This window comes from Arvicanthis niloticus, chromosome 21 (genome assembly GCF_011762505.2).
Source record: "Arvicanthis niloticus isolate mArvNil1 chromosome 21, mArvNil1.pat.X, whole genome shotgun sequence".
In the NCBI taxonomy this organism is placed as follows: domain Eukaryota; kingdom Metazoa; phylum Chordata; class Mammalia; order Rodentia; family Muridae; genus Arvicanthis; species Arvicanthis niloticus.
In genome coordinates this window covers 39,285,642-39,307,399 of record NC_047678.1, presented here as the reverse complement: position 1 = coordinate 39,307,399, position 21,758 = coordinate 39,285,642, and the positions used below count along the sequence as shown (strand labels likewise).

Sequence of the window (21,758 nt, the reverse complement as noted above, 5' to 3'; positions counted from 1 at the left end):
CGGGTTGACAGAGTTTCTTGGAAAGTACCTTTATCCCCTGAGTCACCTTGCTGGCCATTTAGCTCTGACTGGTCTGAAACTCTCAATCCTCCTGGTGTTGGGATTACACGCTCGGGCCACTGAGTATAATCAAAATGGCCTTTTCTATACAAAGCCACTTGCACGAATGAATTTACTGGACTTGCAAGGTGGGGCAGAAAAATGGAAGTGGGGGTCTGGGGGAGAAAGGCATCATGGAATGACACTCCAGTGAGACATGCGACTTCACCCAGGGTGTGGGACAACAGGGCTTGGGTCACAGACCCTGTGGCATCTTTCACTGAGGACACCATCTTCCTAAGCTTGTCTCAAGCCGTGACCACTCCATGTACGAGAACTTCCTGGGCCCCCGCACTTCTTCCTTACCCTTCAATGTCAGACTGTAACTAAAAGCCCATGAAGCGTCCCAATGAGGAAGGCTCTAGCTGCCAGCCCATGGCTGAGGGGCAAAAGCTACTAAGGATGTCATTGCAGTGGCATGGCAAAGATGATGACTCCGTAAAGGTTCAGGGCAACAAAGTGGCCACTAGAGTACCATGCCATGCCTTGTAAATGGATAAACACCAAAGCATCAGAAGAGAACATGGGTCACGTGTCATGGTTACAGACTGGGTAAATCTTTTTAAACATAGAGGCAGGAGTCATAAGTCATCAGATCAATACATTTACCTATAGAAGATCAAAATTTCTTTGTGGCAAAAATGATTATAAGGAAAGTCAAAAGATACATTATAGTAGTTCTTCAACATTAAAAAGTTTTATTTATACCGTGTGTGTGTGTATGTGTGTGTGTGTGTGTGTGTGTGTGTGTGTGTGTGTGTGTAACATACAGAAAAAAGTGTGGGGTTGGTTTTCTCTCTGTCATGTTGGTCCCAGGGAATCAGACTCGGGTCATTAGCCTTGGCCACAAGCACTTTTACCCACCAAGCTTACTCTCTCAGGCCAAGCAACACTTCTTGAACGTTTAAAAAAAGATTAGACAGGATAAAACCTAGGTGGACACTGTGGAAGCAAGGTGCACAGCCAATGGCCAACTGTTCATATTCATTGATCAGTAATGCCAGTCAAACAATAAATCCAGAACATTCTTTACTTTTGGATTGGCAAAAAGAGAACAGTTTTCGGCAAGGGAACGGGGTCATTTTCAGAGGCTGTTCTGGGAGCATAAACTAGCAGGCTTTGGAGGGCAATCTGATAAATAGCGATGTGGAATATGGTGTTGGATCCAGTGTTTCCAGTTAGGACCAGATCGTAGAGGCCCATGTACACCCAGATATTCCTACGACAAAAGCGCGTGAACACACAAATGCCTTCAGTGCCGGGCAATATGAGGTGAAGTGTGTATGCTTGTATGTGGAAGGACGTTCAAGGCGCTTGTGACCCAGCGAGCCATTTGCAGAACGGTGGGTGCATCGCTACCTCGTGCATATGAACATGTATGTGTTTCTCTGGGAACTTTTTGAGAGGGACATAACAGCATCTATGACGGTTATAGTAGGATGTGGGGGCTGCTGGGAGGACTTTTCCCCTTGCATGTTAATTTTTCAGCGTTTAAAATTTAACTACTGGTTTGAATTATTGTTGAATAAAAGCTCAAAGTCTGAAACGTTTGCACATGAGAACAAACCAGCATGTAAATGAGAGAAGCAGAGGTGAGGACAGAAGCGGGGTGAGGAGGGGAGATAGGAGGGCAACTCTGCACCAGTAGTTGCCCCAGGCACCTGTGGTCTCAGACTCCTCCTGCTCTTTATGTCTGGAGAAGTTATTCTGGAGACCAGGGGAGGTCTGGAGGCTCCCCTCCTAGCTAGGCTCTAGTCCTCTGATGATGTCCCTAGTTTCAGTATTACCCAGCATCCTCTCTGCTGCAGGAAGAACAGGACACTCTACCTAAGTGACCTGGGGCCTTGGGAAGTCAGTACAGATTTTGCCAGGGATGCCAGGATCTACATCTCAGGTCTGAACTGAGCCTAGGTGACCTTGTTCTTAGCCTTGCAACAAGGAGTAGGCTGTGCAGGTGGCACTGCCCACTGGAAGGATGGTTTTCCTTCATTATCATTTAAGATGCAGGCTGGGGCTGGGGATGTAGCTCAGTGGTAGAGTGCTTTTTAACCCACACAAGTAATCCCCAGTGTGTGTGTGTGTGTGTGTGTGTGTGTGTGTGTTGGGGGGGAGTGAAGGGGAAGCATCGACACAAAGACACAAGGTAACTTAAACCTTTTTGGAAGCCAGTCCCTCTAGTCACGTGACCTGACCCACACCATCTGACAGAGCCTGTAGTTTATTGATCCGATGCTGAGATAAATTACACAAGGAACCTCCTGGTTCCCATTTACTTTATGCGGGAATTCTGCCTCTTTGGGGAAACGGCTGCTGTCCTTAGCGGAGTCTGCATGGGTCACAGATGCTGTAAAGTGCCTAGCTTTACAGACAGCCATTGGTCACCTGGGGGAGACAGTGACATTGGGGGAGGGGGCAATAGATGCTGCCCTCTATTTAATACAAACACTTGTGTAAGAAAAATGTATGAGACTACCTTTATGGGGGTTAGAGGAAGCCCCTTGTTATCAAGCCCGCTGGGCATCATGGTCAAACATTGGCTAACATGCTGAATTAAAATGAGTACTTTCTAGCAGTGGTGGCGCACGCCTTTAATCCCAGCACTTAGGAGGCAGAGGCAGGCAGATTTCTGAGTTCAAGGCCAGCCTGGTCTACAGAGTGAGTTCCAGGACAGCCAGGGCTACACAGAAAAACCCTGTCTCGAAAAACCAAAATAAATAAATTAAAAAAAAAAATAAAATGAGTACTTTTCACCAACGAAGCCCACCCCTCCTAGGCATGGCCAGCAGAGAATCAAAGGTCTTAAGAAAAAGAAAATGGGTGGCCTTTTGAGCCACTTGCAAATGATAGGTGTCATCAAAAGCCTTGGGCAACCCAAATTCCTAAGACACATTCTATTCGAGGTAGGGTGGCTGCATTTCCTGATGGTTCCAGAAAACATGTCAAAGACACACAAACAGATCCAAATAAGATAATCTGCATAGACCAAGAGGCCAACTCACAGACTGCTTTAGAGGCTGAACCCTTCCCCGAGGACATGGGTTTGTGCCCAGCTTAGAGTTCCTCAGGGAAACTGTTGGCTGCTTGATCTGAGGATAGAGGTGCTGGCTGCTGGCTAAGTCGGGAGGTGGGGGATATGAGAGCAAATGGGTGCTCGGAGGCTTGGGGTCAGGGGTGCAACTTCTCTTTGGAATGCAAGGTTTTAAAACATAGGTGAGGTAGCCTATGGTTGAGGCAGAGCTGCCGGGTTGCTCGCCCGCCTGAGGGGTAGGCTGGATCCTGCAGGTTCAAGGAGTCTCAGCAGGACAGTTCCTCTCAGCCCAGAGCTGCAGCCAAGCAGGCTGGGAACAGTTCAGTGAGCCAGAATCTGAAGTGAAGAAGCAAGCTGGGGTAATATACGCTGCTGTCCTGCTCAGTGGAGCTGGGCCAAAGTATGGGGGTGGGGGTGGGCTCCAAGACCTCAGTTTACTGAAAGTGGGGGGTTCTTCCTGGGTGGATACCAGGGGTTAAGTACGGTGGACGCCGCTGTTGTCTGTTGTTCTCCCAAGAAGCAGTCCTCCACAGCTCAAACTAGCTTTGTTTCTTTGTTTTTTGTTTGTCTGTTTTTATGCAGAATATGGTTGCTTATGCCACATAATAAAACCCAACAGAAGCAAGAACATTAGAAAACTTTCCCCTGAGTAGGCATATGTTTTAAGAGAACTGGATAAAGATACATACACTTGGTACGGGAATGACCTGCCTCTGGTCACCCTGAGGAAAAAGAAAAGAAAAGAAAATCACTGTCAGGTTGGAAGAGAAAGGGATTACATTCTCAAAAGAAACTTCCAAGCTCTCTAGAGTACAAACACAGCCACGGCCTTCAGTGAGCTGAGGGGCAGACTCTGGGGCGGGGCGCAGGCTTATGTTGCCTCCTGACCCCTCCCAGACTTGGAGGCTGGGCTTCTGAAGCCCACACCCTGTTTATTTAAACAGTATCTGCCCTGATCCCTGGAATCTGACTTAAAAACAAGAACGAACACTCATGTTTTGATCCCCACCCCTCTGATAGCTGATTTGTTTCTTATTTTTACACATTTACGTGTTTTCCCCCACCAAAGACAACATCAATTTAACACGGAGCGACAGGAATATGAGATTACAAGACCGCTCCAGGTCCGCTGTGAGGTAGAACACTTGAAAGAGGGGACTGGGCAAGGTACAAGAGGTTCCCTCTTAGGCCACAGATGTAACTCTCCCCTTTAAGGGAAACAGAACTGTATTCACGATGGGTGTTAAAAATATTCACGCCCCAAGGAAGAACCTCGACTAGCCTCAGTCCAGAATACCAGCCACTGCAAGCCTGGCTGGCAGAAACAGTTCACTGTACCACTGATAAAGTTTTAATGCAAGGGAAAAAAAAAGGTTTTTATTTATTTTCTTGCATTTTTTTTTCCTTCTTCATATGGTCTGACTGGAGGATGCACTCTTCAAGTCTCTGATTAGAGGATTTGTGAAAACATGTGTCCATGGTTACCAAGGTGTAAGGTCACCAGTGTCATGGTCCCCTGCGAAGGACAAACCTGATGGCGAAGGCAGGCACCTCTGGGTAGCTCTGTTGAGACCTGTACAGTCACTTCCTGATTATCTAGATACCACCTCTGTGGTGTAATTACAATTCCTCTTTTCTCTGAAGACAACCTTGCTGATTCCTTCCTTTGCCAGGAGGAGGCCCTTCTTGGGGCCTCTCTCTATGATTCTAAGCAGATGCTATCAAAGGAGAGCTTTGTGGCTCTCCTACACAAGAGCACATGCTGATCAAATCCCGGTGTTCAACAGCTTGTGCAGGGAGCTTCATTCCAGAAGCTTCTACATAATACCATTCTCAACATTTGGACTCAGGAGCAAATCTCTGCTGTCAGTGGGGGAGATACAACCAGACACTCCCAAGTCTGGGCCTCTTTAGAGACGAGGTGCTGAGCCAGGTGAGCCAGGTGTGGATGACCTCTAACTGGGTCAAGAGCATCTCTGGTTTGTCTCACCAGGATGTCTCACGGAGCAGAGACATAGCTCTCAGCACTGCAAGGGCTCCTGGAGGCAAAGACATGTGGGAAGTCCTGCTCCAGCCAGAGACCACAGAGTCCCACTCACTCAGTCAGGCTCAGAAACACCTGTCATGAGGTGAGCATGTGTGTGGAGAGACCACGGGAGCACATCCACGAAAACATAACATGACGAGTCTTAGTTATGTGGGAATGAGGGCTGCATGTGTGTGCACACCAACACATGTGTGTGTGAGATACATGTGTGCATGTGTATATATGAGATGTGTGTGTACGCACATGTGTGTGTGGGCTGTGTATGAGGGCATACACATGTATGTACTACGGAGAGTGTATATGTGGGGGTTGGGGACAGTAGGTGTAGAGATGGGATATGTGTATTTATGTATATAGGGTGTGTGTATGTACAGGCTGTGCATATGGGGTGTGTATGAGTATAGGTTGTGTGTGTGTATGGTGTGTGTATATGGTGTGTGTATGATGTGTGTGTATAGGGTATGTGTATTGTGTGTGTATGGTGTGTGTATGTATAGGGTATATTTATGGTATGCGTGTGTTATTGTATATGGAGGTATGTGTGTATGGGGTATGGGTGTATGGTATGTGTGTACGGGTTGTGTGAGTTGTGTGTATATGTATGATATATGCGTGTGCATGGTGTGTGTATATGGTGTGTGTGTTGTGTGTGTATGTATAGTATGTGTGTGTGCTATCATATATGGGAATATGTGTGTATAGGGTGTGTGTGTGTTGTGTGTGTGTATGCTATTGTATATGTGTGTGTGTGGTATGTGTATATATTTGTATGTATGTATGGTGTGTGTGCTATCATACATGGGGGTATGTGGGTATTTATGTTTTTGGCAATCTCTTTTATGATGCCTTACTCTTAGGGGTCCTCCATGGTTACCGCCATTGGAGTCTTCTGGGACAGACTCCTCTTAGTCTCTGGACGCTGCTGGCCTATAGGTCCAGGGTAGAGCTGAGATGGCCCCAGCAACTGTCAGCTTAAACGGCTGCTGCAGAAGCAGGTTGAAAAAGGTTCTAGTTACCTTGGATTTTTTTTTTTTTCTTTCAGAGCTGAGGACCGGACCTAGCACCTTGTGCTTGCTAGGCAAGCGCTCTACAACTGAGCTAAATCCCCAACCCCTGAAAAAGGTTCTGAACCTTCCTTTTTCCAGGGTGAAGTAAATACTCAGGGTGGTTGGTGTCTGAGCAGTGACCTGTCCATGGCCTTCCAGCTTCTCTGCTGTACTGATTGAGGAGAGGCAGGGAGCCCTGGAGACTCCAGTAGAGTCAGGTCTGGAATCTACGAGGCTTAGCCTTGTGTTCTGTGGGTGTTGGTGGGATTCAGTGAGAGAGGCAGAGGGTCCTCGGGGAGTCAGCTTTCCCTGCCCACATGGTTCCACAGACCATGCATTTGTTATGCAGACAACACCCCATTTTAGATTTAACTAAGATAAGGTAGCTGAATTCTTTAAAAAAAAATCTGTATGTCTATTTTTATTTTATATGTATGGTGTTTTACTTGTATGTCTCTGTATCATATGCATGTCTGGTGCCCATGGAGACCAGAAGGGGCGTCAGATTTTGTTACTGGAGTTATAGAGGGTTTGAGCTGCCACTTGGGTGCTGGGAATCTAAGTCTAGGTCTCTGGAAGAGCAGCCAAATTTCTGGGCCTTCTCTTCAGCCCCCCACAAAACTCAATTATTTAAAAAGCCATTTTGGCAAATGTGAACGGAGGCAGATCATGAATGAACAGGAATTCTGAGTGAGCCTAACGTTAGCTCCCAAAGGAATGCCTTTAAAAGGTGTTTATCTCCATAGCAACTGAGGACCGGGTTCCCTTCACTAAGGGTACTTTTCCACAGTGAAGTATTTTTTATTACATCCATTTATCGACTTGTTTACTACTTTGTATGTGCTTGTGGGAGCGTGTCACCCTGCACGTGTGGAGGTCAGAGGACAACCTGCAGGAGTTGGTTCTCTCCCTCCCCCATGTGGGTCCCAGGGATGGAACTCAGGTTGTCAGGTTTGGTTGCAAATGCTTTTTCCTGCTGAGGCTCCTCACTGGTCCCCACCCACAGCAATAGCTTTTAAGTAGGGAGAGAGAGAAGTGTATGGCACGAACTGCTTGGAATTGGGACCAGGATAGGAACCACAGTGGGCTCTCATCTTAGATATTCCTGATCGTTAACCACACCAAGGACTGGCATCTGCCAGGCAAGCTCCCGTCAGGGGGTTCTTCCTGAAGTGTTTCAATTCTTTATATTTTTTTCCTTCGATACGAATGCCTATCCAGAAGCACATAGGAGCGAGCAGACCAGAATCTTCCAAGGACTGGAATCCATTTTTATACTCTTTTGGGTATCTATGTAAACAGTGACGTCATTTACAAGCAAGGCTAAATTGATAACTTTTCCGTATTTATAACAACATTCATTTTCCAGCTTTAACCCGCCAGCCAGGACCTAGCCATGCATCGCCTGCGTTGTCTGCTGTTCATTTTCAGAAGACAGAATAGCTTTTTAATCTTGATTTTACCGTAGTTTTCTTCTTGTAGCCAGCCGGCCACATTTTTTTGATCATACAGAAAGATGGCTGGGCTGTTACAGGCCTTGTGTTAGACCCCGTTTTTCACTGTAAATGTCTTTCCTGTGTTTAATGCTTTTAAAGTTGATTTATTTTTCTTTGTGTGCATGGGTGTGGCGTGTGTGGATGCAATCCATGGAGGTCAGATGAGTACATGATATCCCCTGAGGGTCAGTTACAGATGGTTGTGAGCTGCTTCACAGAGATACTGGGAACTGAACCCAGGTCCTCTCCAAGACCAGCAAGTGCTCCTTTACCTACCCAGCCAGCTCTCCAGTTTCTCACATATCTAATTGAATTCTGCTTGGTCTGATACTAACACTGCCTTATCAGGATGACTTCTTGGTCTGTCTTTGTGTTTGACTTTATTATGGAAACAAGTAACTAACTCACTAAAAGGCATTAGCCAGTCTTCCCCCCATCCCAGCTTCTCTTCTGGGTACCTGGCAGGGTTGTACTTCAGTGCCTTTGAAGTTAGGGATAGCCACATGTCTGGCTTCAGCCACTAAAGTCAAAATGCATTTTGCTTCTAAGTCAAAACCTGCAGGGGACCATGACAGTTAAGGAAGGCAAGATGCTGGGCCACCATCCCTGAGGTACATGAATGTGAATTGAGCTGCCACAGCCGACAGCTCGCAGGTGGCTACTGAGCCCGTGGGATGTGGCTGGCCCAAATTAAGATATGAGTCAAGTATAAGATACACGTACTAGTTCTTGAACTGGTAAGATAGAAGAGAAATGATCTTAGTAATGTTAGCCTTTTGATCCTGTGTTCGAATACCTTGGGTATATTGGGTTAAGTAAAATATTATTAAAATTAATTTCGTTTGTTTAAAAATATTTTTTTGAAATGTGACTAGAATGATTTAAATTAGATTTAAATTCTGGCTTACTGTGTCTCCAGAGAAGGCACAGCTAGCCTATGACAAGTAATGGATGAGAGAAAAATAAACTTTTTTAAAAAAGATTTATTTATTTATTTATTTATGTATATGAGTACACTGTTACTGTCTTCAGATGCACCAGAAGAGGGCATCAGATCCCATTATAGATGGTTGTGAGCCATCATGTGGTTGCTGGGAATTGAACTCAGGGCCGCTGGAAGAGCAGTCAGTGCTCTTAACCACTGAGCCATCTCTCCAGCCCAGGAAAAATAAACTTTTTAACAACTCTTCAAACTCCTCTTAAAAATTAACTTTAACTTAAAAAAAAAAAGATGTATGTGTTTTGAGTTACTCTGTGTGCATGTATGTTTGTGAACCGCATGTGTGCAGAGTCTGTAGAGGTCAGAAGAGGGCACTGAGCCCCTGAAACAGACAGTTGTGAGCCAGCACATGTGTGTTAGGAACTGAACTAGATTCTCTGCACAAACTCTTAACCACTGTCCCATCTCTCCAGCCCCCTTAACTTTTATCTATTTTGTATGTGTGCGTGCGTGCGTGCGTGCGTGCGTGCGTGTGTGTGTGTGTGTGTGTGTGTGTGTGTGTAGGTCTATGCCTGCATGCCTTTGCTTGTGTGTGGAAGACAGGAAGACCTGCAGGAGTCAGGTTTCTTCTATCACATAGGACAGAACTTAGGTCATCAAGTTTAGAGCAAGCCCCTTTATCCGCTGAGCCATCTTGCGGGCCCCCACTTGTATTGTTTAGGCCTCTTAGGTTTTTAAGTTGTTACCGAAGCACAACTCCACTCATGGTGACTAGTCCATCTACTCACTGGTCATTCCTCATTTTGGCTGGATTTCTCTGCATGTCCTCCTTGCTGTGACTGGGCAGCCCTGTGACAAAGCCCTGTGTCTTCCGTGAAAGCAATGACAAACACGGCTGGTACCACCCACCCCACTTCCGTGAACGTAGATCCTGTGTCTGAGGCTTGGCACTTAGAATACGTAACAGCTAAGAGGGGGCAGGCACAGAGGCCAGGGATGGCCGAACAGACAGATGTCCAAATGGAAGAGTGCACAGTCCGGGTCTCTCCTGTCACCACGGGATCTCACCCAGCCTATATCACCTGCCTGATGCGGCCTTTGCAGTGAGAAAATGATCAGTTTAAGATATTGGTTGTCAATTTTCCTTTATTTCTTGCCCAAATCATTCCCATCTGATGGCAGGTATATTCTTGGTAATGGTGTCCAGCTGAATTCACCAAACCATCTGATGTGGTCTTGGTCACCTGTGAGCAGAACCTGGTTCACTCAGCCTGCCTTTGTGCTTTCTTTAAGTGACATTTCTGTTTATCCTCAGCAGCCGTGGAGAAATTATGATCTGAGCTCAGACGTTTGTGCTTAAAAAGCAGCTCCCAGCCCAGGGCTAGGAGATGATTCTGCTCTGTAATGTGTGCTCCTCCCAGTAGCCTGTACACAACTTGTCCAGTCTTCTGTTCTTTACTGTTGCTGACGAGAAGTCTGCCATTAATACAGTTGCTTTCCCTGTAAAAAAAAAAAAACTGTGGTCTGGTAGCTTGTGAAACGTGTTACTTCATCAGCACGTATGTCAGCTCGTGCTCTGCTTCTGACTCCTGAGCCTTCGGGGAACCAAGGAACTTTTCAATAGCAGGTGCAATCTGTCTCTTTCAGCTCGAGAAAACAAACAAACAAACAAACAAACAAGCCAAAACCAAAAACACAAACAAAACCTAAAAGATCTGTCTCTACTTTTCCTTCTGGCATTCCTGTTTGCCAACAGGTCTCCTAGATGGCTCCCCTTCATCCCTCATGATGTCCTTCTTTGTGCTTCTGGTCCGAGTTCTATGATATTTCTTCCACAGCGTTTCTAGAATTATCTTTCGGTTTTCAGAAGTGGCTGTTCTCTCTTTCTCCCCTGTTTTTTTTTTTTTTTTTTTTTTTTTTTTTTTTTTTTTTTTTTTTTTTTTTTTTTTTTTTTTTTGAGGTTTTGTGTTTAATACTGCGGAGATTTGAGTCCCACAAGTCTCTTCTGCCTCAGAATGGCTGTCCTGAGTGTCCTGGAGGCTGGCAGTCCTGAATGATGTCCTGGAGGCTGCCTTCTTTCTTTCTTTCCCACTGTTTTCCCCAGGAGTCTCAGGTGCTAGCTTTTCAACAAGGACCTCTCAGCTGAAGCTACATTTCTCTTTGCTTGTGTAAGGCTGTGTGTTCCGACCATGGCCGGCCACTCTGTCCATTAGGATCTTTGGGGAATGAGAAACCCTGAGAAGTCCAGAGGAACCCTGTTTCCATGAACCAGCAGAGGCAAAGGAAGTGCCACACTATCAGATGTCAGGGTACAGGGAATGAAGTCACTCAGCTTGCCAGTGCAGCTCCTCCTCCAGGGTCCACCACAGCAGCGGGCAGTCTAAGTCCTTCTCCAGGGTGTCCACTGGCCTCTACTGGTGCTGACATTTCAGCCCTGTCTTAGGATTCTACAGAAGACAAGTGTTTGCCTTGTCTCTTTCCAGTCTTGCTTGCTGTTCCTGCAGTGTACGGCAGGCTGGCTGGCCCACAAGCTTCTGCTGACAGCTCTGCTCCCAGCAATGTGCCTCCCAGGATTACAGACACTGCAGTAATGCTTTCATGTGGGTTGGAGCTCTGAACCCAGGCTGTCAGGCACAAGGGCTGTGCTTGTCCAGCCTTCTCTCCAGCTCGACTGTAAGTATTTCTTTATGTTAATAATCGTGGCACATCACTTTTTGGGATATGTCATTTTTAACCAAGAGAGACATAGCATCTGACTATAGGGTATGAGGTAATTCTTTTAACCAACTATCTTTTTTTTTTCTTTTTTAATCCCCTTCTTGAAATCATTATGTGTCTGAAAATGTACCTCCCTTGCTTCCCAGAAGGCTAGCTTTGTGTGTGTATGTGCATGTGTGTGTGTACATATGTGTGTACATATGTGTGTATATATGTAGGTGAGAGGTCTGCATTAGGTACCTTCCTAACTCATTATAAGCTATGCTATATAGCATCTTATGGTTCATTCAATCTTTGTTCATTCATAATGATATATTTTCTGGGAAATAAAAATGCTTTCATCAACAACAGGCATACTCTAAGATTTTAATTCCATATTGCCAAATGTCCCCTCGGAAATGTAAGCTAGTTAGTTAGCATCCTCTTTATGCTACTTGATGCTACACTGAAGACTCCACTCCCACAATAAACCTACACCACCCATAAAAACCTCATAGACAGGAAAGGGGTTGCTTTAGTTTGCACATTTGGCCACATCAGATATTTTTTCCTATTTTGAGCCATATATCAAAACAATCAGATGCCTTGATAGATCATCCCACACTTGATTAGTTGTCTATTCTTCTTATTTAAATATTTAGTGTGTGTGTACACAGTATGAAAGCCAGAAGAGAGCATCACATTCCTTGGACTAGAGACAGGCTGTTGTGAACTGCCTGACCCGGGTGCTGGAAACCAAACCCTAGTCCTCTGTTAGGGCAGCAAGTGCTCCTAACCGTTGAGGTGCTGTGTCTCTCCAGCCCTTTGGCTTTGTTTCTTGTTATCTGTTTATACTGTTTGTTTATGTTATCTGGAACACAAAGCTCTATGACTGCATGTCTGCAGGTTTTAGCCACACTCCTGGTGGCTACCCCCTTTGTCTTTCTCAATGTCTTTTTCTGTTTGTTCTACCTGGAATCCAATTTCAATGGAGATTAATGTAACCCGGTTTCTTTGCTTGTCCCTGGGTGCTGTCTCTTTGTTTATCCTTATATTCTTAACTGTTCTGAGTCATTTTTGTTTCAGATGTGTCTGTCAGACAGCTCGTGGGTGGTTTTGGGTTTTGACCTATTATGACGACCTAACACACACACCCCAGCAAACACTCTAGGCTGAGCTGTGTCCCCAGCCTTTCCACCTTGCTGTTCAACAGACATTGTTGTCACTCAAGGTAGTTAAAGTCAACTATACTCACTGCATGGTCTGCTCTGTCTCAGTCTTATTTTGCCTATTTCTATGACTGCTACTGGTTCCTTTTAAAAATTACATTTATCGTGTGTGTGTGTGTGTGTCTGTGTGTGTGTGTGTGTGTCTGTGTGCCACAGGCAAGCCACAGTATGCATGAAGAGGTCAGGGAGTCCTTGTGAGAATCAATTCTTTCCTTCTATCATGTGGGTTCTGGGGCCTGAACTTAGGTTACCAGGCTTGGCAGCAAGCCCCTTTACCAGCTGAGCCATCTCGCTGGTCTTAAACTTCCCTCATACATGTTCTTTAGGTGCGAGATGGGAAGACCGGATACACTCATTACCTAAAAAGATTGAACCCAAGTCCTAAATGCATACGCATTTCACAGTCTCCTGTGAGGGAATGTGTTAAGGTGGAACATACAGACTACTGCAGTCTTAGATTTCCATGAGCACTGACCTTCTGAAGCCCACCGTTCTCCTCCACCAGTGGCGGAAGCACGCTGGGGCTGCTGGGTGGAGGGGCTTCCACATTGTAGTCTCGGAAGCAGCAGAAGAAAGAGCTAAGGATGCTTCTGCCCCTCTGCTTCTTTAGGCTGAGGTTGCGCTGGGAAGCTGGGGAGAGAGACAGTACTCTGTGAGTGACCGAGGCAACCTTGAGTAACAGTCTGCAGCTGCCTCCTCAACCCCCACGCCAGGGGCCCTGGAGCCCAGTCCCACGGGTTGTACAAGTCCTGTTGACTTCAGTGGGACTGGCTCCTTAACTTCATAGTCTTCAGGGTCATTGTCACCTGAGTGCTCCCAGGAAAAGCATGGTAAATGGGGCAGCAAGCAAGAGCCACTTTGAAACTTGGTTCTTGGACACTTCCTCTGCATTACAGAGACCGTGGGCTTTATGAGTTAAAGACAAAAACATGTAGGGACACATAGGAACCCCTTTCTTAAAGTCAGTTGTTTGTCAAAAGGGGGGGGGTCTAGACTCCCTCAAGAACAAAGCTGAGGCATCCACTGTAGAGACTGTCAGGAGATGTGATGCGGAGAACATGTGCTTTGGAAGTCCAGGAAACGTTCTCTCTATCCAGGGCAATTCAGTGCCCTGGCCTGTCCTGGCTGGAGGCACCAGAGGGAAGGAGGGGTCTTTCTGTTTATCCATGCTTAAGACAAGCTGCCACAAGTCAGAAATAAAAGGTAAAATCTGGCCCGGATGCAAACACACCTCAGGGCAAAGGACTGACTCCAGCAGGAGCCAGAGCTTTTTCCTGGGAATGTGGCTGGGGCAGTTCTGCCTCATACCAGGGCTGGGTGGGTCTGCAGGGCTCTGAGCCTAAGCCACAGGGCAGGGACCATGCTGAGGGTTAGTGGGAAAACAGGCGCTGTGGGAAGTGGTTTAAATGTGGAGCAACTGTGAGGACAGGTCTCTCCTCACAAGCAATCTGGCACTATGCACTGTGTGAACCTGGGAGGTTCAGCACCTTTCCTCCTAAGTGATCACAAGACCTTAGGAACAGTTTCCTGGTACCAGCAAAACCAAATACACACAGGCTCGTAGAAGGTGATTTCCAAGCAAGTGTTCAGATGTGGTTGGTCTGTGGTCCCGCAAGCATGAACTTAAGATTCTCACTCATTGAAGATGATCCTTAGGGGTTGGGGAAGTAGCTCAGGGCTTAGGAGCTTTTGTTACACGATAATGAGGACCAGAATCTGGAGTTGAACACCCACGTAACAAGCCGAGTGTTTGGAGCACACGTATAATCCGGCTCTGAGGGCAGGAGACAGAGGCTAACTGGGGTTCACTATCTTTCAGCCTGACTGAGAAAACTCAAGCCCTAGGTTCAGAGAGAGACCACACCACAAAGAAATAAGCAGAGGCTGACAGGGGAAAAAATCTGATGCACTCTTTTGACCTCTGTGTTCCTGTACACACACACACACACACACACACACACACACAAACATACCCCACACATAAACCACACACACAAATGCATAGACACAAATGCATAGACACATACTCATACATATACACACACACATACACAACACACCCCCACACCACACACATATACCACACACACCACACATACACACAGACATACATACCACACACACATATACACACACACTACACACACATCACACATACACACCACGCAGACACACCACACAGACACATATACACACATACCACACATACATACATACCACACACACACACACACACAGAGACCACACATACAGACCTACAGACCCACACACACACTCAGACACACACACAGACCCCCCCACAGACACACACACACACAGACCGCCCCCCCCCACACCCCTTAAGAAAAAGATAAACTTCAGAATCATGACTCCTGGGCAGGCTGGCTGTTTCTATCTTCATGAGTCCTTGTGTGTACGTCCCAGCACCGTACTGTTCTCATTTTGAGTCGCTGGGTTAGACTACTGTGGGGCTTTCCAGCTGGCCGTGAATAGAGAGAAAAGAGAACGGCTGCTGTCAAGTTCACTGAGTGCCGAGGCTAACCTCTATAGACCACGATGTCACAAACTGCCTCTCATGGGCTCCTCAGACTGCCAGAAGATATGGAGCCATTGCTTCCATCTTTGCTGAGAAGGAGCACCTAGTACTTGCTGGTGTCAGGAGTGGAGCCCGAGTGGGCCTGTTTCCAAATGTGTGATTTCCCAAGTGCCCCGCTGAAGGCAAATCTTGAGACAATTGAGGTCTGATTAAGGAGCAGGGAGCTTGCCAAGCCTAGAGGAAGGCATTGTAATAAACTTGTATTTAATACAAGTGATTGATTGGACTGCCTGACTGTTACTTTGGGAGTTTAAATGTTTATGTTACACTCAGATAACTTAACCCTGGGCAGGAAACAAACAAACAAAATCCAACCCGACATCGCACCAGCTTCCGGCTGAGAGCATACTTCTCTGACACCTTTTGCTTGCATCTTGGAGCCGGTGAGCAGCCGGAGAGGAAGTGGCTCCCAATGGGCTGTTTTCATTCATCTTTGGCTGACAGAACTTTTCCTCAGCACTGTTAACAAACTGTTCAATCAATCAATCAATCAATAGATAAACCTGAAACTTGGAACCAGTAAGTCACTTGTAGTTTCTACCACTGGATCACTCCATCTGGAGAGACAGTAGAATCAGTGTGAACAGCCTCGGAGCTGACGGCAGTGGACTGGCTTCCTTGCTCCCCTTCTTGGAGTAGGGAGAAGCTGCTCTGGTGGGTTCCCTTTGTGTTAAGTAAGGGAATTGTAATTTCCCAAGCACTCCAGGGCTGGTGGGCCACTCTCAATTCAGGCTAGACAGGGAACAGAAATATTTCCTTAGGACCGGTATATGACCGAGCGCTGGAACCTCTGGTCCAGACCTCTCTCTCACATTTCAGTCGGTATACCCAACCTGTGGGATGGACATCTCTGGATGTCTCATAGGTCCTTCCCCTCTGAAATGCCTAAATAGAAGCCACTGTCTCCACTCTTGGCCCAGGGGAAGCACCAGTGTCCCAGTCTGATCTTTATCCTGTTCTCTCTCATGAAGTCACTCTGAATCCTAAGTCACTCTTAAATCTGTCTTCAGCTCCTTGCTCCTCTCCTGCACGGGCAGGGGCCCTCACCATTTTGTCCCTGGACCATTGCAGCAGCAGTCTGGACTTGCTTTACCACTGATCTTTATCCCTCTGTGACTTTTCCACGTGACTCACATGGCAGCTAAGCCTACCAAGTGATCAGGCCACGGGTTCAGGAGCAGGCTTGCAGAGGTGTGGAGGATGGCTCAACCAGAAATAGTATGGGACCTGAGTAAGCTATACAGCCATTAGAAATAGCTATAACTCACAAGTTTGTCATAAGAATTAAAACGTTTTATATTAAGTGTTTAGAATAGAGTCTAATGATGGCAAGGACTCAACAAACGCTAGGTCTTAAATTACCAGTTTTTCTTTTCTTAAAAAAATGTCTTTTAGGGGGCTAAAGAGGTGGCTCAGCAAATAGAAGGTAATAAATACCCTTATAAAGAGTTAAGCTTGGTTCCCAGTACTGACGTTGGAGGCCCATAACTATTCCAGCTCCAGAGGATCCAACACCTTCTGACCTCTGTGGGCACTGCATATACACATATATAAATGATTAAAAATAAAATAAACCCTTAAAATATTTTCATTTAGGAGTTTAGCTTTTTTTTGCATTCTCCTTATTCATTATTAAAAATGTATTATTTACTTATTTAGTCTGTGTATGTGTATAGGCTGGAGCATGACTGTGCGAGTCAGTTCTTTCTACTAGGTAGGTCCATGGGTTTGAACTCAGGTCGCCAGGTTCTGCAGCAAGCCGCTTTACTGGCTGAGCCATCTCATTGCCCTTTACTGATGTTTGCTTGGTAGAAAAAAAAAGTGATTCTGCTGTTAAGTTCTGGATCAAGGCTGGATATTACGAAAGTAAATGTTTTCCTTTCTACTGGCATCTGCCAACTGAGAGACGCACTTACCATAACAGGTCTTGGTTATATAAACTGTACTTTAAAAGCAAAACTAGACAAATCTCGGGAAATAATTCTATTCGGTTGCTTTTAAACACTGGATGCAGGGTGGGGAAGGTAAAGGGAGGGGCTGAGTGTTCAGTGTGTTCTTCTGGTTGCTGTTTTCCCAGAGAACATGGTTCTCAGAAGAGAAGAGGCATCGTCTACACTCCCTCAGCAACTGCCTCGCAGTTCATTTCCCTCTGGCGGCCCTGCTTAGCTCTTTGCTGAGCGCTGTGCCTGCCCAGCCTGCAGCTGGCCCTGGGACTCCTTTCCCTATCTGCTCGTCAGAAAGGAGCACTCAAGGAGGAGCCCCAAGAAGGAACACTCAAGGAGACCAGCAGATCTAGCTCATTCTCCCATTGGGTGCCATGAGATGCCATGAGTGCCATTTCCCCAAGGCACAGGGCAGCACAGGCCATGAAGGACCACCTTCTATTTCTTCCTCCACAGTAAGGATGAGGTCATGCCCAAGGCTGAGCCCAGCATCTGCCTTTTTTTCGACCGAATGGTCAGGCCTCCTAAGGTGATAAAAGGAGACTGTTGGCAGAGGCAGCAAGAGATTCTATGACTCAAATGTCTTCATTTCCCTAAGGAGACATGAGTAGGACAGAATGGCTGGGTGAGAGGAAGGCTGGAGGTGAGTACGGTTTTACACACTGTCCTTGTGTGTCTCCTGGAGGGGGTGTGACAGAGGTAACACAGATATGAGTTGTTCCTCTGGATATGCCTTACTGCTTCCTTCTAGACATCACCACAGCCTGCTTCCTGCCTGTGGATGTGATCCTCTCTCCCCACAGGGCCAGAGACTTCTGGAAGCATCCACAAATAAGGCTCACAGTCGCTAGCACAGGAGCTACCTTTTTCTTAGAGGACGCAAGTCCCTGATCCTACAGGATGAGAAGCTTCAGAATGTCTCCCTAGTTTCTCTGGGAAGAATAGCAGGAAGTGACATCATTAAAATACCAATTACTGATGGGAACATGATATACATCTGACCATTTTCACCCGCTAGAACCCTACCAAGCGGCTGTTTTCCTTAGTGAACTTCTACCTCGCCAACTTTCAGTCTATACAATTGAATTCAGGCCAAGGAGGGTCTTGCCTGGAGCTCCCGCTAAAAGCTGTCACAGGTTTCCTCTTTTTGATGGGTTTCTTAAGAAGCCCAGAGCTGGTAGTCACCCTTGCCTCTAGTGCATGAAGCCAAAGCTGAGAAAAAAACAAAACAAAACAAACCTCCCAAAATAAAGTCTTACCAAGACTAGACCCTTGTGGAGTTTTTAATTATGTAAAACCAGATTCCTTTTCAGCCTGAGCCAGCCTGTGCTAGGTTTACATAATTGTCAATGGTAAGAATCAGTTCTGAGAATGGAAGCTCCCAGGCTAGGCGGTGCAGAGCCTGGCAGCCGAGCCCTGTCTCTACAGACGGAGGTGTGTCACAGCTGATGAGAGACATCTGAATACAAAATCTAGTTATAGAAAGAGCTATGCTTTGGTGGGTCACTTCAGGGCACTGCCGGGGCCCAAGAGGGAGAGGAATTAGATTTCTTTACCCCCTCCTTTTTTTTTTTTCCAAACATTTGTTCCTGTGTTTGTTGTTGACAAGGGTCTTGCCATGAAGCCCTGGCTAACCTAGATTCTAACACACGACAGGTGTGGCACGACGTGTGGCAATCTGCTTGCCTCAGCCTCTCCAGTTTGTCATTGAGACAGGGAGGAATGGCTTCTGAGAAGGGATGAGAGCTCTATAAATTGTTATGGAGAGAGCAGGGGGAAGGAGGGAACAGTGCTGTGGGGAAGTTTTAGTGTGAGACGACAACAACAAGATACCAGACAGTAACGAAGTTGGAAGTCGCCAGGAGCCTGGGGAGACATCTCGGTGTCTAATGTGCCTGCTATGCAAGGAGAGGGATTATTAGAGTTGGGATCCCAGAGCCCACAGACACACTGAAAGAAGGCAGGTGAGGATGGAAGACCAGTCAGCTAGCTCGGAGCATGCCCCTGGCTCAACAAGGTTTTGGAAGGAGAGAACCAGCAAGAGTTCCTCGTCTCTGACCTTCACATATGCTGCAGACCACACACCCATCCTGGTCCCCATTAAAAAGTATTGTTGGGCTGGGGAGGTGACTAAGTTGCTAAGTGGTTGCTTTGTAGTCACAGGTACACGAGTGTGGACCCCCCAGCACCTATGTAAAAACCCAGGTGTGGTGGTGCATGTCGTATCCTCCGTACTGGGGAGGCAGACATTGGAGGATCCCTGGATCTGGCCAAACCGGTGAGTTCTAGGTTCAGTAAGAATCTCCTTGAAACAAACAGGCTGGAAAACTGATTGAGGAGGACATTTGACTGTTGACTTCTGGTCTGCGTGCACACAGACACACTCGTGAATGCCTAAGTGCACTTGCAGAAAACAGATAAACAATAGACCTCCCTCAAACAATGCACTCATCAGGTACCGGGAAGGAGGAGGGAGACCCGGTTTCAGTCTTCACTTGCCAGCCACAGGAGTTCACCCACTTAGAGCAACACCAGGCAAAGAACAACAGCTCCCATGGGACTGTGCCTGCGGCAAAAATGTATGATCGTATAAGAGAAAAAACCCACTGGCAGCTTAAAACAGAACCAAAACGACAGCTGACCTGGGCTCTGCACAGCATCTCGCTGTGCACTGTGAGAATTTAGCTTGTACCCAGACGACTGTGCTCACTGAGACAGCTTTATGAGAAAACATGTAGGCAGACCCATTTTGGTTTGGGTGATGCAGATTCCAAACTTAGAACAGTAAGTGGTCCCTTCAGGCTTTACCTCCAGTGCAGAGAACATTTCTGTATACACCAACACCAGTATAAAAGGCAACAAGTAAAACCCATCTATTTGCATGAAGCTTTGTGTCTGGCCTTGGCCTCAGGTCCTTTCTGGGAAATCATGTATGAAGTGTGTTACAAAGTGTTGTAATCATGGAATCCATGGCGTGCCCACGAGGAGCTTTACTAAAGCTGACCATGGGGTTGGTGCTCCAGAGTCCCAAGGAGACTAGTCTGGAGAGTACGTGACTAGAGTCTTGGCTGAGTTTGTGCCAGTGGGGGAGGCTACGGTGGAGTGGTGTCTATACAGGGAGAGGGCGATTTCAGCCAGTGTTTTATGTTTCCTGATCCTCTGGCGTCCTGACAGTTTCCAGAAATGTTGAAATGTCCCCAGACCAGCCACATGCCACATAACCACAGACCTTTCATTTTCTGTAGACTGGATCTGGCTGAGAGTCAGGATGTGAGGAAGTTTCGAGACCACCCACCCTGGCTTCAGGACCTAACTAACCCTTTGGGGTCTGTGTTCATGCAGGCGTTACGTGCTTACTACCCTGCGTGGTACCACGTGACTTTGTTTCAGCCTCCCCTCCGCTCTGACTCACGCATCTTAGCTGCCGTACCTCTGTACACTAGGGAAACAGTTCAAGGGGCACAACCACAGAATGACTGGAGATTGACAGATTCTGGGAGGGAGGGATTCACTGTCTTCAGTTGTGACCTCACCAGGTCTTGATGGACAGCTCCAAACCTACACTTGTACAGATGACATCGGCTTGTCTCAGTGGGTCACAGGACCAGATGAGCAGATATGAACATGAGAGGCTTGTGGAGAGAACAGGGACATAGGAGAATGGGGGTGGTGAAAGGGTCCAAGAACAAATTTCATTAGAAATAAGGAGTTCGGGACAACTAGCAGCATCTGACTTCACTTGATGTAAGCATCTCCAACATTAAGTTCCTCCCCGTGAAAGACATCTTAGCAGCAGCAAACACAACGGTCTGCCTTTAGTTCCCGTGATGTGAGGCTCGCCTCTCTCTGGCACAGGGCTAGATTCCCCAGGACGGCACAGTCCAGAGAAAAGTAACACATTACCGCCAAGGCACCTTCAGTGAAGCCAACTGCAGGCGTTCCTAAGTCTGCCTGTGCATTTAGCAAGGAGCTTTGAGGCCATCTTAGCAAAAGTCTCTGTGCCTTCACAGCATTCCACTACCCACCCTTCCTCACCAGTTGGCTTAGAATTCTGGCCTGTCTTCATCAAGAATCCTGATGGGGTGGGCGCAGAGGTGGATCAATTGGTGATGGTGTCAAGCCTGACCTGAGTTCATCCCCAGAAAGTACCTGATGGAAGGAAATAGCTGGCTCCTACAAGTTGTCCTCTGCCCCCCATGCTCTTGCTATGGGCCCTCCCCAACCACACACAGACAAAGAATCCTGACAGCTAGTTTGGCTGGGATCCCCCTAACTCCCGATGTCTCTTCCCATTACCTGTCTCCCCACTGACCTTCACTCTGTCTGGCTATAAACACCACTTCTATATGTTGTATTCGGACTCCACCAAGGATCCAGACTCACGTTTCTCTCCCCTATCCTAACAGTCTGGAATGCAATCTCTTTGCTATTTTTTACTATTGCCCATTTCTGGTTTCCTCCAACAAGATACCGAATCGACTGGCAATGTGATAGAGCACCCAAAACTGCCCCATGAGATGAGTCTTCTTATCAAACCTAAGTAATCCCGGGTCTGGGGAGGAGGGGTTGGCTCAGTGGGTACGAGCAATCGCTGGGCAGGCCTGAGGGCGTGAGCTTACATGCCTAGCACCCATTTC

At 46.8% G+C, this 21,758-nt stretch overlaps 1 protein-coding gene across 2 annotated transcripts in view; it reads right to left on the bottom strand.

The window, feature by feature from the left end:
• Ctdspl (CTD small phosphatase like) overlaps positions 1-21,758 on the bottom strand; it is a 120,701-nt gene that overhangs the window by 20,471 nt on the left and 78,472 nt on the right. Inside the window, exons 2-3 of one of the 2 annotated variants that reach the window (XM_034483902.2) lie at positions 13,058-13,212; positions 3,817-3,849 (exon numbers count right to left, since the gene is read on the bottom strand). In XM_034483902.2, coding sequence (XP_034339793.1) covers positions 3,817-3,849; positions 13,058-13,212 — 188 coding nt within the window. The remainder of the gene's footprint in view (positions 1-3,816; positions 3,850-13,057; positions 13,213-21,758) is intronic. The other variant, XM_034483903.2, reaches the window with a different exon arrangement.